This window comes from Lissotriton vulgaris, chromosome 11, assembly GCF_964263255.1.
Source record: "Lissotriton vulgaris chromosome 11, aLisVul1.2, whole genome shotgun sequence".
Lineage (NCBI taxonomy): Eukaryota > Metazoa > Chordata > Amphibia > Caudata > Salamandridae > Lissotriton > Lissotriton vulgaris.
Window position 1 is genome coordinate 666,770,207 of NC_141699.1, and position 18,191 is coordinate 666,788,397.

At 45.2% G+C, this 18,191-nt stretch overlaps 1 protein-coding gene across 1 annotated transcript in view; it reads right to left on the bottom strand.

The window, feature by feature from the left end:
• Positions 1-1,212: 1,212 nt before the first annotated feature.
• LOC147683307 (phospholipid scramblase 1-like) overlaps positions 1,213-18,191 on the bottom strand; it is a 488,116-nt gene continuing 471,137 nt past the window's right edge. Inside the window, exons 7-8 of the mRNA XM_086942517.1 lie at positions 7,402-7,563; positions 1,213-1,260 (exon numbers count right to left, since the gene is read on the bottom strand). Coding sequence (XP_086798643.1) covers positions 1,213-1,260; positions 7,402-7,563 — 210 coding nt within the window. The remainder of the gene's footprint in view (positions 1,261-7,401; positions 7,564-18,191) is intronic.

Below are 18,191 nucleotides of genomic sequence, written 5' to 3' on the forward strand. Positions count from 1 at the left end.
TTCTGAGCTTTTATTAATAAAATTAAATGTTTGAGACGTTCAATTAATAAACCTGAATTCAGTATAATTTAAATTGCGTGGATAATAATGATTCATGACTAAGAATTTTTGCTAAATAAAAGTTAGATAAATAAAGAATTAGGCTGGTCTTGTTCATCCTTAGCCTAATTTTTACTAGCATGATCCATCGAAATTAATGGTGGTGTGTCTGAATAAATCGAATAAATATCAGAGTCATGGTAAAAGAATTTAAACTGCAGATGAATATTTTGTAAATAGGTTAGTTTAATTTAGACACTCCACTTTGATCCAGCCACTCTCCTTTGAATCTCACCAATCCATGAAGTAGAGAGAAAGTGTGAAAGTGAAGTCAGTGTTATGGGCCCCACTGACGAGTAAATGTAATGATTGCGACTTCAGGGAAAGGTGTTGAGGATTTTAGAAATTATTTCTGAAGAGGCGCTGAATCAGTATCAACATATTATGCTTTTAGAGGTTCTTTGCGGCAAATTGACTATTCTGTGAGTTAACTGTTAAAAACATGATTATTAATATTTCAAATTCAATTGAAATCCTCTGCATAAAACTGCTCTTTTGATATAGTGTACCTCATAAGAGCACTGTTTAAGTGTCTCACTATATTTTGTTGGTTAAAAGTGTCACTATATTTGGTTGGATGAAAAAATAAAACCTATACACTGCCATTTCAAAACTGAAATTTGCAAAACAGCCGGTTTCAGATTCCAAGATGGCTGACACGTTAAAGGTGACACCCTACTTTATAAGTTCATTAGCATGGCAGGCACATTTTTTCGATATGTCTTGCATGACTAACGTTGTATCCATGGAACTCTGTGTGAAAGAGAGTCTGACAAACTGCTTAAACAAGGAAAGATAACATGATATATCATATGAGCAAAATAGAAATATACAATAGTTTATTAATAGGGTTTCAAGTAATGTCAGTAATTCAACAGACCAACATTTTAAAAGTTTTAAATATGTATAAATCATTTTTCAACACAGGTTACTGTCTGATCAAAATGGAATGTTCAATAACTTTGTGCATCACAACATGATAAAAAGGTAGGATATTTGAAGAAAAAAAACTGTTACAAGTTTTGAAAAATGCAAAAATATGAAGCTTCGTTTCATATTTGGTAATTACTTTGGAAAATATATATATTTATATAATCTGAAGGAACGGCAGTCCTACATAACACGATTATTTGATTGTGAGGTCTCAAAAAACATGAAGTCCTAGGGAAAAACAAGATATAAATAGTCAGTTTAAGTATTTAACAAAAGAATATTCATACAGTTATCAGGCCTACAGTTAGCATCTGATATCCAAACTAATAATACTTCATTTAAGTCAAAAGTGTCCTAATCAAGAACATGATGTCTCCCACAAAGTGAAAATATCCAGTAAATATTTTTGAGATTTCAAGGCAGCATTTTGAAATGTATTGCACAGCGCCAGCCCCATTTTAAGCGTTGTGAACTATCTGACGGTAATACTCTACAGTTGCAATTACCTTGCTGCTCAGGTGTGCCTCCAGATACAGGGATGTTTGAAAAAAAAGTAGTCGACAAGTGTTTTGCGATACCACCACTGAACATTTTTAGGTATTTCCCTCCCCACCAGCGGTAGCCACTTGCAATTTGTGTGTTACTACATCACTGATGATGTAAATGTGCATCAACCTTAATGAGTGTTACTAATAGAATATACAAACGAATATGAGCAGTAATCATACCACAGCACATTTCTTCAAGAATTCTGGGTTATTGCTGCACTATATCAGGTAATGGTTGAGCACCACCTTGTGAGTGGTATTGACAAAAACGAAAAGGATATCAAGAAGGCACAGAACCTTACTAAATGGGGAGCAACACTTCACTGGCAGGACCCAATATGCAGGATCTCCTTCGGCCATGTTTAGATTCATCACTATAGTGTTGGAGAGTGTTCAGCTTTTTTTTTGCTACTTCAGCTGGGGCCCATGCAGGACAATAGGTAATGATCAAATTAGATACCAAAAATCTGCATTATTTTGAGTCCAGGGGGCACATTTATGTTAACTGGCGCATCCCCAGGGATGCGCCAGTTAACATGCGCCACAGTGCGCCACAGCTCCGCCAGCCATGGTGCGCCGCATTTATAATGCGATTCAGAAAAGGGAGTGATGATGAACAGAGTGTCTGAATTAAGCAGACCACTCTTACCCAGTCCAAAGATCAGGGCTTGATCCATCACTGTTATTTATCTCACTGCACCATCCCAGCTCAGAACCTGGCTATATGCAAATCAGTCTGTCCCTGGCCAGTGCATCATGGGAACAGGGCAGACTAAACTACCAAGCCAATTCTTCACCAGAAAGGAGACAAGCTACCGGGGATCGGTTTCTGGCATTTCAGCCTTCTTCGGCCCGGCTTGCTTGAATCCTGATGGTGCAGTGAGAAAGGGACTCATGTCTGAGTATACCCTGCCACACCTATAGTGGCCAAACACGATTCAGAAAAGGGAGTGGTGATGAACAGAGTGTCTGAATTAAGCAGACCACTCTTACCCAGTCCAAAGATCAGGGCTTGATCCATCACCGTTATTTATCTCACTGCACCATCCCAGCTCAGAACCTGGCTATATGCAAATCAGTCTGTCCCTGGCCCAGTGCATCATGGGAATAGGGCAGAATAAACTACCAAGCCAATTCTTCACCAGAAAGGGGACAAGCTACCGGGGACCGGTTTCTGGCATTTCAGCCTTCTTCGGCCCGGCTTGCTTGAATCCTGATGGTGCAGTGAGAAAGGGACTCATGTCTGAGTATACCCTGCCACACCTATAGTGGCCAAAAGCGATTCAGAAAAGGGAGTGGTGATGAACAGAGTGTCTGAATTAAGCAGACCACTCTTACCCAGTCCAAAGATCAGGGCTTGATCCATCACCGTTATTTATCTCACTGCACCATCCCAGCTCAGAACCTGGCTATATGCAAATCAGTCTGTCCCTGGCCCAGTGCATCATGGGAACAGGGCAGACTAAACTACCAAGCCAATTCTTCACCAGAAAGGAGACAAGCTACCGGGGACCGGTTTCTGGCACTTCAGCCTTCTTCGGCCCGGCTTGCTTGAATCCTGATGGTGCAGTGAGAAAGGGACTCATGTCTGAGTATACCCTGCCACACCTATAGTGGCCAAAAACGATTCAGAAAAGGGAGTGGAGTCCCTTCCTCATTGCACCATCAGGATTCAAGCAAGCCGGGCCGACGATGGCTGAAATGCCAGAAACCGGTCCCCGGTAGCTTGTTTCCTTCCCAGTATAAGAATTGGCTTGGTAGTTTGGTTTGCCCTGTTCCCATCATGGACTGGGACAGGAACAGACTAATTTGCATGTAGCCAGGTTCTGAGCTGGGATGGTGCAGTGAGCTAAAAAACGGTGATGGATCAAGCCCTGATCTTTGGACTGGGTAAGAGTGGTCTGCTTAATTCAGACACTCTGTTCATCACCACCCCCTTTTCTGAATCATTTTGTCCACCATAAGCGTGGAAGGGTATACTCAGATGTGAGTCCCTTGCTCATTGCACCATCAGGATTCAAGCAAGCCGGGCCGACGACGGCTGAAATGCCAGAAACCGGTCCCCGGTAGCTTGTTTCCTTCCCAGTATAAGAATTGGCTTGGTAGTTTGGTTTGCCCTGTTCCCATCATGCACTGGGACAGGAACAGACTAATTTGCATGTAGCCAGGTTCTGAGCTGGGATGCTGCAGTGAGCTAAAAAACGGTGATGGATCAAGCCCTGATCTTTGGACTGGGTAAGAGTGGTCTGCTTAATTCAGACACTCTGTTCATCACCACCCCCTTTTCTGAATCATTTTGTCTACCATAAGCGTGGAAGGGTATACTCAGATGTGAGTCCCTTGCTCATTGCACCATCAGGATTCAAGCAAGCCGGGCCGACGACGGCTGAAATGCCAGAAACCGGTCCCCGGTAGCTTGTTTCCTTCCCAGTATAAGAATTGGCTTGGTAGTTTGGTTTGCCCTGTTCCCATCATGCACTGGGACAGGAACAGACTAATTTGCATGTAGCCAGGTTCTGAGCTGGGATGGTGCAGTGAGCTAAAAAACGGTGATGGATCAAGCCCTGATCTTTGGACTGGGTAAGAGTGGTCTGCTTAATTCAGACACTCTGTTCATCACCACCCCCTTTTCTGAATCATTTTGTCCACCATAAGCGTGGAAGGGTATACTCAGATGTGATTCCCTTGCTCATTGCACCATCAGGATTCAAGCAAGCCGGGCCGACGACGGCTGAAATTCCAGAAACCGGTCCCCGGTAGCTTGTTTCCTTCCCAGTATAAGAATTGGCTTGGTAGTTTGGTTTGCCCTGTTCCCATCATGCACTGGGACAGGAACAGACTAATTTGCATGTAGCCAGGTTCTGAGCTGGGATGGTGCAGTGAGCTAAAAAACGGTAATGGATCAAGCCCTGATCTTTGGACTGGGTAAGAGTGGTCTGCTTAATTCAGACACTCTGTTCATCACCACCCCCTTCTCTGAATCATTTTGTCCACCATAAGCGTGGAAGGGTATACTCAGATGTGAGTCCCTTGCTCATTGCACCATCAGGATTCAAGCAAGCCGGGCCGACGACGGCTAAAATGGCAGAAACCAGTCCCCGGTAGCTTGTTTCCTTCCCAGTATAAGAATTGGCTTGGTAGTTTGGTTCGCCCTGTTCCCATCATGCATTGGGACAGGAACAGACTAATTTCCATGTAGCCAGATTCTGAGCTGGGATGGTGCAGTGAGCTAAAAAACGGTGATGGATCAAGCCCTGATCTTTGGACTGGGTAAGAGTGGTCTGCTTAATTCAGACACTCTGTTCATCACCACCCCCTTTTCTGAATCATTTTGTCCACCACAAGCATGGAAGGGTATACTCAGATGTGAGTCCCTTGCTCATTGCACCATCAGGATTCAAGCAAGCCGGGCCGACGACGGCTGAAATGCCAGAAACCGGTCCCCGGTAGCTTGTTTCCTTCCCAGTATAAGAATTGGCTTGGTAGTTTGGTTTGCCCTGTTCCCATCATGCACTGAGACAGGATCAGACTAATTTGCATGTAGCCAGGTTCTGAGCTGGGATGGTGCAGTGAGCTAAAAAACGGTGATGGATCAAGCCCTGATCTTTGGACTGGGTAAGAGTGGTCTGCTTAATTCAGACACTCTGTTCATCACCACCCCCTTTTCTGAATCATTTTGTCCACCATAAGCGTGGAAGGGTATACTCAGATGTGAGTCCCTTGCTCATTGCACCATCAGGATTCAAGAAAGCCGGGCCGACGACGGCTGAAATGCCAGAAACCGGTCCCCGGTAGCTTGTTTCCTTCCCAGTATAAGAATTGGCTTGGTAGTTTGGTTTGCCCTGTTCCCATCATGCACTGGGACAGGAACAGACTAATTTGCATGTAGCCAGGTTCTGATTCGTTGTGTTCTAGCTTAAAGGGCTTACAGAAGGTTGGAGTAGTGTTCAGGAGTTTGGCTGACGCAGCTCCAGCAAGGCTCGGGGGTGCCCCATTTTAACAATGCTGCGTCAAGACCTACGCCTGCTTCAAGCAGGCGCAGGCTTTTGATGCAGCATTGGCTTAAAAGTGACTGAGTGAAATCTCATAGATTTCACTCAGCCCCTTTTGCGAGGCGCACCTGCCCCGGAACGCCCACCCTGCGCCGGAACGCCCACAAGCGGCGCAGGGCTTTACAACGTGACGCATCTGCCTAGATGCGTCACGTTGTAAATCATTCGTAGGGATGCGCCACGTTTACGCCGCCTTGCGTGACGCAACAGCGGCGTGAACGTGGCGCATGGGCCTCATAAATCTGCCCCCATGACTTTTACATAATATTGCTTACATAGATGAGGTGAGTATGCAACTGATGAAGAAAGACTGAACTGAGGTGTTCCCACCTACAGTGCTACCAAAATAGTATTACATGAGTATTTGTGAGGTAAAGTACACTAGAATGGTCATGCAGAAGGGCACCGACATTCACATCGCCAAAAGGGTAGCCGGAAATTACCTACTGCTGTTGCAGAGAATGGAAGTCTGATTCTCCTGGGTGTGACGGCAAAGAGATGGCCTTTTTTCCCTAAAATAGTGTCTGCTTCTTGTCCTCTTTACACCAGTCACCAAAGTATAGTGCATGAGTACAAACCACAAACCAAGAGGACAGTTCCCCATCAGCAGATCTTACATGATTCATCAGTATCTAGTCTGTCATTCTCTGTCCTCAATAACATTAAAGGTACTTTTTTTGGACAGGGTTTAACGGCCAGAGCTGTCAGCTTTGGAACTGGAGAAGTAGGTTTCAGTCCCAATCTGGACTCAACATCTTCTGACTGGGCAAGTCACTTATTCACTCTGTACCTTTAAAACAATGTGTAATATAATCTGATGCTCATGTAAAATGCTTTAATGCCACTGGGCCAATTTCGTTCTCTATAAAACTGCAAAAAAACATAAATAATATTTTTTTTAAATAGAACTACAGTGTGCATGGTTGTTTGTACTGTGCTATGCATGGAAATGTTAGAAACAATTATACATTTTTCTGTGCCTTTAAAAACCATATGAAAAAATAAATTAACATATTAAAACCATAAAATCATTCTATACCAGACATAGTTTTATTGCAAAAGCGAATATGATATATCAGATGGGGTGGGGAGGCAAGCGGTATTAGTGACTTAAGGAGGAGAAAGTGTCTGAAGAACAGAACATCTGTGAAAAGTGGCTTATTTTTTGGACAAGTGATACTGGCTCTTGAGCCTGGGACTGAGGAAGGAACAGTGTGTTACTGTGTCTAGTTGGAGTGGCAAGACAGCTGTGTCGAGTATTAAGAAAACTCTCAGATATCCAGAATGAACTATTGTCAGGAATGTGTTTTCTGAAAGAACGTGTAATAGTGCCAACTGGGGGGATTAGCATAACATTAATACATTTCATGTATTTGATGGAAACAGAACTTTTCAAATGTACCACCCAAAGATCAATTCAGTTTGCTTTAAAATGTTACTTAACACCGAGTCGTTTTTAAGCTCAGTTCTGTCTTTACATGTGGACTTCTCACACATCTGTGGGAGGTGTTTACTGCGGACTAGTGATATGGCCAGCCCCCAAATTCGTTGTGTTCTAGCTTAAAGGGCTTACAGAAGGTTGGAGTAGTGTTCAGGAGTTTGGCTGTGCCCAGGTTCTAGAACGCCGACAGCGTTGGAAGTTGGCTGTTAGTCTCCCTCAGATAAAATAAACTCCCCTCTTATCTTTACTTTTGCATCGACGGCCTCCTTTGTTTTCACTCAACTCTGCATGCATCGAAATAAAATACAATAATACAATGTGAACTTACTATAAGGAAGCAGGCACCAAACAATGTAGCTTTAGATTTTACATCAAGGTCAAGAGGGAATTGAATCCCAAAGTTGTCAGCATCTGTGAATACCTCCCTCATATATCCACCCCACTGCTTGGAAATCTTCCCAACTACAGCGGTTTCATCGAGTGATGTCACCTAGAGTCGTAAAGAACAAAAAAAAAACATCAATGAAGCCTAGCTAATGCTCACATTTGCAACATCTATATTGAGATTTCCTAAAAGATGTGCTTTCCTCCTCTCACAGCATCATTACCCCATTCTATTTTGCTGTATTTTGTTTGCTTTCCTATACTTTTGATCGATTATTTCTTTTCCTGTTGACTTTCTGAAACCTTATGCTCTTGTCCTTGACTCACTTTCTTGTAATAAAATAGGGCTATCCAAGAAGAGCGACTAAGGTAAATTAATACGTTCGTATACGCTATAATTCCCCCCTTAGGACTATAGGAGTTTAGATCTGCAAAATATATATTTGAAAAATGAACAACAAAAAGGTTTGCACAAGAACAGTTAGAGAACACATGAAATAATTCAGCAATTATAAACTGATGCAGTAGGTGATGAAGTGAGGACAAAACGGTGTAGTGAACCTAGCGCTCACAGCAATTGAATGCGATATGGTGAAGGTTAAAACAAATATTAAATAAAGGTGACAATTGACCCTTCGAGAAAATAAGGACAAGTGGCTGAATAGTTCAGTTTCTCATACAAAAATCAAAGATATTTTTTTAATCCAAGTGTTTGGAAAGTAACCACTTGAGGTTAATTGACCTTTCGACCCCATAGGCAAAAAGTCATGAATCATCATCAATGTGACGTATAGAATCTGGTGATGGCAGCAAAAAAAATTAAAAGCACAAAGGCGTTTGAGAAGGGTGCACCGTGAAGCAGTGTGTGCTATATAAATGGGCTTGAAAACAGTTGGCAGGTAAAATTATCCTACTGTGATTTGGAGAAGGTTATGCTCAAAATGAAGACAAGCCACCCTGTAGAGTTGTATAATTAAAACTGAGTCAATCAATCAATCAGTCATTTGTTAAGCACACTACATACCCGTGAGGGTCTCAAGGCGCTGGGGGGGAAGGTGGGGGCCGCTACTGATCGAACAGCCAGGTCTTTAGTGTTCTCCTGAAGGTCAGCAGGTCTTGGGTCTGTCGTAGGCTCAGTGGGAGGGTGTTCCATGTCTAGGCGGTGAGGTGGGGGAAGGATCTCCCGCCGGTGGTTGTTCTTCTGATGCACGGGACGGTGGCGAGTGAGAGGTCGGTGGAGCGGAGCTGGCAATTGGGGATGTAGAAGGAGAGCCGTCTGTTGAGGTAGGCTGGGCTGGTCGTGTGGAGTGCCTTGTGTGCGTGGATGAGGAGCTTGAAGGATATCCTCTTGTTGATGGGGAGCCAGTGCAGGTTTCTCAGGTGGGGGGGTGTGGCCGTGTCGTGATACATCGAGGATCAGTCGTGCCGAGGCGTTTTGGATGCTTTGTAGTCGATTTATGAGCTTGGTCGGGACTCCCGCGTAGAGGGCGTTTCCGTAGTCAAGTCTGCTGTTTACGAGGGCCTGGGTGACTGTCTTTCTTGTATCTGTTGGGATCCATCTGTAGATCTTACGGAGCATGCAGAGGGTGTTGAGGAGACGGCATTGACTGGCTTGGTCATTGAAAGTGTTGAGTTGAGGATTATTCCCAGGTTGCGTGCGTGGTCGTTGGGGGTCGGGGCTGCCCCCAGTGCTTTTGGCCACCAGGAGTCGTCCCCGGCTGACAGGTTGGAGCCGAGGATGAAGACCTCCATCTTGTCCGAGTTCAGCTTCAGACAGCTGATCTTCATTCAGTCAGCGACGGCCCTCATTCCTTCATGGAGGTTGGCTTTGGCGGTGATGAGGTCCTTGGTGAGGGAGAGGATCACTTGAGTGTCGTCGGCGTAGGAGATTATGTTGAGGTCGTGCTGTCGGCCGACGTGTGCAAGCGGGACCATGTAAATGTTGAACAGTGTTGAACAGTGTCGGGCTGAGTGAGGAAAACATTTGGTAAAATTATTGTTCTTATTTTCAGTAAAACAAAAAATTAGGTCTACCATGCTCAGTTAAACATTGAGTGAAAGGAGGAAAATAAGGGTGTCAATATAGGATCCTAAATCAGAGCTGAAGTTTTGGGCAAAAGGAACAAGATGATATTTTTTAAGTCATATGTCTTTTGGAGATTTTTATTTTTTTTAAAAACATTTTTATTTGTTTTGGTACACATTACAGAAAGACAGTTGGCATAGGTAAATTTCAAGGTTACAATTATCCAATAGTATTTGTACAGTAGATACATTTCTATCTGAACTTCTTTTACTATAAACATCATCCTTAGTACACCCCCCCCCTCCAGACCTCTCAATCCCCTTCAGAGTCATTGTCTGATTCGGTAACTGGGTCACAAATATCCCCTCTGTAAGTATTCCATTTAGTCCATACTCCGGTCCATTTGTGAGGGCATTTCCTGTTTATATATACACCGCTCTTTCTGTAATCATTGTCGTATCCATGTCTCTACACCAAGCACCCAAGGATGGTAACTCTGCCGCCCCCCATTTTTGAGCCACATTCCTTTTGGCCACCATGATGCCCAGAGTCGCCCAGAGTTGCCCATAGCGAGACAAGTAATCCGGTTCCCAGATGTTGAAGAGGCATCTTCACGGCTCAGGCATCAGGGAGACATGTAGTGTTTGAGATATTGTGCGCAGGATCTGGCGCCAATATTCCGTTAATCGAGGACAGTCCCAAATTGTGAGAAAAAAGGTTCCCTCATTTCCACAGCCTCTTAGGCAATACGGATGTTCCGCCCTAACTATTTTATGAAGTGTGGATCTAGTGAGGTAGGCTCTATGCAAAATTTTAAATTGTACCAGTCGGAGCCTGGCTGATATTCCCACCTCCTTAGGAGAGGCGAGCGCCATCTGCCATTCTGTCTCATCCATAGCCTCAATGTCCGTTGGCCATTTCTCTTGTAGTGTTGCTGTGGGGTCTGACATATTGTTTATTAGTTTGCGATAGGTGAGGGAAGTGGCTCGTTTAGGCATAAAGTCTGTGAGGAGCCTATCTTCTAATGGAGATGCCTCCAGCAAATTCTCGGTCTGTGGAAGAGCTGTTAGGAGTGCGTGTCTAATTTGTATATAACGGTATGTCTCCGTTGGTGCAAGATCATATTGTCGTCTAAGCTGGTCGAATGGGACGATCGCCCCTTTTTCCCATAAGTCTCCAACTGTGGAGATCCCTATGCTATCCCAGCGACCGAATCCCTTGCTGTTTCTGAGGATCCCTAGCTGTTTTGTGTCCCACAGAGGTGTAAGCCTGGTTATAACCCCCTTCCACCCTAGGTGTGCCTGCTCTGTATACCACAGCATGACAGTGTGTTTATTCGGGCCCGCTAGTGCCAATGCACGCCGCCTGTTATATAGGGCCGCTAACATGTTGTCCGTGCCTAGTTAAGCCCAATCTACCCTGTATGCTGGGTCTGTCCGAGGGGCGTGTGTCCACTGATTTATTACTTTGAGGTGTGCAGCCCAGTAATAAAGGTGCAAGTTAGGGAGTGCTATGCCGCCATCGTACCAACTTCCAAGAACAAATGGGGATAGGTCCATAAACACGTGGTGGGGGCTAGACCCTTTATAGAATATATAACACAAATTGCCCGAACCATAAAATCTCCAAAAGCTTATTAGGAGGGAAAAGATCAATTTATTGTGATCCCCCTCGACATCCTACTTAGTGTCAATGTTTTTTATCTTTTACAAGTTATGACAAGCTATATGACAGAAAACAACAATACATTAAATATTTACACACCTATATATACTTTGTACATACATGAAAAACAAATTCTTTACACAGTACAAAAAGAAAATTTCTTGCATCAAACATTACAAAAAACTAAGAATACATCACAAACAACATTAGAACAAATATCGCAATCAAAAAATGAGAAAAACAGGAAAAACCAATCCTAGGGGGAATTATAAGCAAATGAATGGCTCTTAGACAAATCAATACTGGACCAGCCGGTCCTAGTATCGTAGAGATAACATTTTATTCCACCCTATGAAAGTGGCACATCATGGGAACAGGGCAGACCAAACTACCAAGCCAATTCTTTGTTTCCTTTCCAGTATAAGAATTGGCTTGGTAGTTTGGTCTGCCCTGTTCCCATGATGCACTGGGCCAGGGACAGACTAATTTGCATGTAGCCAGGTTCTGAGCTGGGATGGTGCAGTGAGCTAAAAAACGGTGATGGATCAAGCCCTGATCTGTTGACTGGGTACGAGTGTTCTGTTTAATTCAGATACTCTGTCCATCACCACCCCCTTTTCTGAATCGTTTTGTCCACCATAAGCGTGGAAGGGTATACTCAGATGTGAGTCCCTTGCTCACTGCACCATCAGGATTCAAGCAAGCCGGGCCGAAGACGGCTGTACTGCCAGAAACCGGTCCCCGGCAGCTTCTTTCCTTTCCAGTATATGAATTGGCTTGGTAGTTCATTTTGACAACAGGTCATCCACAGCCATTAACACCTTGCTATCGGATCTTGAAGCTCTTCAACTTGTCCAGCTAGTTACTCTTCCCACTCACATTGGAGGTCATATTCTCGATCCCTTTTTTTCCACTCTTGAGAGGGTGAAGGTGTCTGACCCGATGTTGATGGGATGGACGGATCATTTGCTGGTGGAAGTTTTCTGTCCTATTCACGATAAGCCATTTAAACCTGTGGATAGGCTAATTCTTAAAAGACATTGGCACAAGCTTAAACTTGAAGAGTTCTATAGACTACTGGAGCAGAAACCCCTGAGCGCTTTTCTGAATGTGGATCATGGTTACCAACTGTTTTGCACATGGATTTCAGACGCTCTTGACTCTCTTATACCCATGCGCTGGTCGAAAGTTCATTCAAAGGTGCCCAGCCCGTGGTATAATGATGCCCTCGCGGAGCTTAAAAAAACTTGTCGGAAAGCGGAGAGGGACTGGAGAAGATCTTATGATCCCGTCTTGAAAACCTTGTACTTTGCCAAACTCAAGTTCTATCACAGGGCAATCTGCAGAACACTGGCCGCATTCTATGCTCAGGAATTTCAAGCCAGTACTAACCCCTCTAAATTAATATTCAAGGACCTCATGAATAAGAGAGCTACTTCAGCAGAGATCTGCACTGACTCCCACTGCGAGAATTTGGCAACCTTCTTTTTGGAGAAAGTGCAGAAAATATATCGAAGATTTGACCCGTGTCGGCCGGATCCAGAGTTAGTTGACCCTAATTCCTTGGGGTACGAGATTTTGACCTTCTTACCTGATCTGTCTACTGAGGCTATTGACAAACTTAGCCTCAGCATTAAATCAGGCTCTCCTCTGGATCCGCTGAAGCCAGCTCTTATCAGTACGCTCTCCCCACTGTGTCGAGCTCCAATTCTTACTTTAATCAACATGTCGCTGTCAACTGGAACGGTCCCTTCCTCGTGGAAGCAGGCGGTAGTTACCCCAATCTTGAAAAAGGCAAATTCCGACCTCCTTTTGCCTGAGAACTACCGCCCCATATCTCTTCTGCCTTGGACTGCTAAAGTTACCGAAGCACATGTTAACTCAATCTTGTCTGCTCACCTTGCCCGTAATCAGATACTGGACCCCAGCCAAAATGGCTTCCGGCCAGGACACAGTACCGAGACCGCCTTGCTCTATATTATCGAGCATCTACGTCTGGTGATTGACTCCGGACGTACGGCAGCGCTCCTGCTATTAGATCTGAGCGCTGCTTTCGATACTGTGTCCCACCATATACTGATCCAACGCCTAGAGGAAGCTGGAGTAGCAGGCACCGCTCTTCAGTGGTTTCGATCCTTCCTTTCAGATCGAACCTTTAAAGTGGCAATACCACCCTGCCAATCTACTATCCATCCCTTGGGCCTGGGGGTCCCACAGGGCTCCTCGTTGAGCCCCACCTTGTTCAACCTATATGTGAAACCACTAGCTGCAGTCGTCAAACAGTGGGGTTTGACGATGAGCTCATATGCTGTTGATACGCAGCTGGCGGTGACACTGAGTGGAGACCCTGAAGTGGAGGCCCCCAGATTCCGAGCAGGACTTGTGGCAGTAGCGAGTTGGCTTTGTACCAATTGCTTACAGTTGAATGCCACCAAAACTGAAGTGCTGGTCTTGGGGAAACATGCTGAGCTATGGGGAGACCAGTGGTGGCCTCCAGAGCTGGGCATTATTCCTATCCCAGCCTCAGAAGTGAAAAACCTAGGAATTTGACTGGATCCCACGCTCACCTTCACAGGCCACATGAAGAAGGTTGCAGCCACCTGTTACGGTATCTTGCGTGGCATAAGGCCGGTCCTGAAATATTTCGACCCTCCCACCCGGCAGCTCGTGGTCCAAGCCTCGGTTTTATCCCGGCTGGACTACGGAAGTGCGCTGATGTTAGGGGTAAACCAGGCTGAGGCATCCAGGCTTCAAAGGGTACAAAATGCCGCGGCGCGGGCCATTGTTGGTCTTCCCAGACATTGTTCTGTTTCGGGCACCATCTTGGCCCTACATTGGTTACCGGTCAGACAGAGGATTAAGTTTAAAGCGCTCTGTCTGGCCTTTAAAATCATGAAAATCTCTTCGCCGCCGGCTCTTGCTAACTTGCTTATCCCCTACATCCCTTTGAGATCTTTAAGATCAGAGGCTCTTCATCTGGCAGTCTGCCCCCGTTTCAAACTTAGTAGAATGGGTAGCCGCTCCTACCGGGTGCTCGCTGCGGGGCTATGGAATTCGCTCCCGGTGCACATCCGAGCTCTGAATGATCTGTTCACCTTCAGGCGTGCTATTAAAACTTTCTTGTTCCCTGTTTCCGAGTAGCCGCCCCCCTTTCTTTTTCCTTTTGTGTGTTATGTTATAGTACCTGTCTAAGCGCCAGGACGCCCCTTTGCTGGGGCAGCTGAGCGCTATAAAAATAATATTAACATAACATAACATAACATAACTGTTCCCACGATGCACTGGGCCAGGGACAGACTAATTTGCATGTAGCCAGGTTCTGAGCTGGGATGGTGCAGTGAGCTAAAATACGGTGATGGATCAAGCCCTGATCTGTTGACTGGGTACGAGTGTTCTGTTTAATTCAGATACTCTGTCCATCACCACCCCCTTTTCTGAATCAGTATCTGTACGGACCTCCGCGCTTAGTACTCCGGTGTCTGCTCCGGCCCCGCAGATCGTTGCTCCGCCCGTGTCCCCCGTCCTGCGGTACGGGCTCTTTTCGTGCACTCCCACCTCAGTGTCGTGCTGCTTAGTAGGGATGCGGGGAACAGACTCGCCAATCCATAGACTCTGTCCTTCCCTTTGAGTTCCGACGATGCCTCCACCGCACCTCTCTCGGGGAGTCTCCGGGTCAGCAAATCACTCGAGGCCCCGGCTCCTGTCGCGGAAGTAGGCCCCCTTTCCACGGCCTCGATTAACTCCGGTCCACAGCTGCAGATTTTCACCGGAGTTGTGTCCTTCAATGTCGCTCGATCACGGGCATACACGGACGCTCCAGCCTCCCATTATTCATCAGGATAAGTGGTCGGATTTTTCAGGAGGGTCACTTCTACTCCGGAGCTCCCTCAGCAAGCGGCCATTTTCACCGGCTGCAAGCCACGCCCCCTCCTCCTTTGGAGGTTTTAAAATGTAAAGCACTGACTTTTAAAAATGGATCTATTCATTAGAGCAATATTCCTTTCATATGCTAGTTATTTAACCTAATATTAGTTTCAAATGACATGCCTTATATTTATTAATTTACAGTATTCTGTAACATGAAAAGACCTCAAGCCAGATGTAAGAAGCATGCATTTTGCGACTCGCAAATTGCGTTGCTTTGCAATTAGCAATTTGCGAGTCGCAAAATGCAATGTACAACAGTGTCTCAGACACTGTTTGCAAACCCCTATGGTGTGGCAAATTGCATGCCTCATCAATATTCATGAAGCAAGCGCAATTTGTGACCCCATTGGATATGGCTAGCACTCAAACGGATGGTGGCGTGCTGCGGTCAGCAGACCACCATGTCTGTGACTGATTTTTCAATAAAGCAGTTTTTAAATGCATCCCATTTTTCTTGAAGGAAGACGGGATGCTTTTAAAAAAGAAGAATTAAACTTTTCAGTTTAATTTTTATGGGCGGGCAGTGGGACATGGACCACTACAGCTCCCTTTTGGTGCTCATGCTGGAATGGTTACGTCATGAGCACAAGTGCTGCTGTGCTCATGGCAGAACAATTCCATCATGAGTACTGGTGAAGAATTGGCTTGGTAGTTTAGTCTGCCCTGTTCCCATGATGCACTGGGCCAGGGACAGACTGATTTGCATATAGCCAGGTTCTGAGCTGGGATGGTGCAGTGAGATAAATAACGGTGATGGATCAAGACCTGATCTTTGGACTGGGTAAGAGTGGTCTGCTTAATTCAGACACTCTGTTCATCACCACCCCCTTTTCTGAATCGTTTTTGGCCACTATAGGTGTGGCAGGGTATACTCAGACATGAGTCCCTTTCTCACTGCAACATCAGGATTCAAGCAAGCCGGGCCGAAGACGGCTGAAATGCCAGAAACCGGTCCCCGGTAGCTTGTCTCCTTTCTGGTGAAGAATTGGCTTGGTAGTTTAGTCTGCCCTGTTCCCATGATGCACTGGGCCAGGGACAGACTTATTTGCATATAGCCAGGTTCTGAGCTGGGATGGTGCAGTGAGATAAATAACGGTGATGGATCAAGCCCTGATCTTTGGACTGGGTAAGAGTGGTCTGCTTAATTCAGACACTCTGTTCATCACCACCCCCTTTTCTGAATCATCATGAGTACAGGGGCACTAAATCCCCCTGCTGCAGACAGCAGAGGGACTTCCTTTTTTTTGGCCTCGGGAGGTGAGGAAGAGCTTACCCAACCTTCCTAGGCCGTTTTTGCATTTCCAATGCAATGACGATTGCATGCACGGCATTACGCATGTTTATTTGGGAGACCAAGGGGAACGCTAGGTGGTAGGACATTTGTGCAGGCACATTGATCCCACACAAAAATGTCTTGAGAAAGTGATTTTTTCACCTAAATTTGAGATTTGCATGGGATTCTGGGTAGGAAAACATTGGGGGATCCATACAAGCCATACCTCACCGGACTTCACATGGCATCTAATTGTCAGAAAGGTGTGGGTTTGGTAGGTTTCCATTGATGGCCGAACACCAGGGGCCAAAAAACCAGGTGCCCCCGCTGAAAAACCAGGTTGTTTTATAATAGGTAATTTTGAAGTCTCCACAGTACGATTTGGGCCATTTCCTGCTGCGGCCACTATGCCTATCCACGCAACGCAAGTAAGGTACCATTTTTATTGGGAGAACTGGGGGAACGCTGGGTGGTATGAAATATGTGTCAGTCCAGTGATCCGGCAACTTTCCCACACAAAAATGTAAGAAATATTAGATTTTTGCAGACAAATTTAAGGTTTACAGGGGATTTTGGATAGGGAAACGCTGGGGGATCCACACAAGACATACCTCACTGGACTTCCCAGCATGTCTAGTTTTCAGAAATGTGTGTGTTTGGTATTTTTCCTTAGATGTCTGCTAAGCCAAGGGCTACAAACCCAGGTGCCCCCACAAGCCAGGTTGTTTTATGATAGGTAATTTTGAAGTCTCCACAATACGTTTAGGGCCTTTGCCTCTCGCGGGTTTGAGTGAGGTACCGTTTTTATCAAGAGACTTTAGAGAAGGCGGGTGGTTGGAAGTTTGTGGACCCACGCAGATTCCAGAACTTTCCATCAAAGAAATGTGGGGACACTGTGTTGTAGAGTAGTTCCTATTTTCCCAATAGGCCCTGCGCATTGGAATAACATAAACAGTAGTATCGACGTAGAAGTGCGGATCTTCCAGGCCTCCACTGACTATGCTAAACTTAATTGGGTTTGTTACCAACTAGCTCAGAGGTCACTGGAAACTTTCTTGACTGAATAGGAAGTGATCAGCTTCCCTGGCACAGCCAAGAAGGGATTCAGTTTTCCAACAACCGTGCAACATGACAACTTTGCTCCTCAGATCAAGAGTCAATCTCTAGGGTCGTGTGAAACAATAGACAGTTATTTTACTCAGTCAGGTTGGTGCAGATTACTTTCACAATATGTAGAGAATAGAGAGACGGGCGTTTGTCAATAAAGGGTAACATTTATTGAACAGTCTTTCTTCTCATACAAGAGAAATGAATTGCCACAATTGCAAGACTTGTTATTATAAAACGTACGTACAGTAAGATAAGTATTGCGAAATAATACTGTAAAAGCATTGATATGGTTTCTTAGCCATACAATGGTTTAAAATGAATAAAACATATATACAGTCATATATACATTAGGCTAAAATACTCAACTGGTGCTTCTAACTACGCCTACCCCAGTGTACCTGACCTAAGCCTAATACGTGGGAGGGGAGTAAGTAAGTAGCTTTAGTTTAAGTTGGTTTTGCCAAGGTTTGCTTCAAGAATTCTCTCTAAGGGTTTAGTCAACACCATACCTCTGGAATAGAATGATGGAGGTCTGGTATTTCCCTCAGAACTCGATATCCCAGTCACCCGCAAGGGTAGACTAGAAACGCCAGAGCTGGATTTCTCTGCAGGAGAAAGACAGCATCTCTTCTCAGCGCGTCGAGGAGGAGGAGGAGGGGCAGCGTCCGCGGGCAGCTTGCATCTGCTGGGCTCTTGCAGGGGGACGGCTGTTCAGCTCCTGAGTTCACCACAC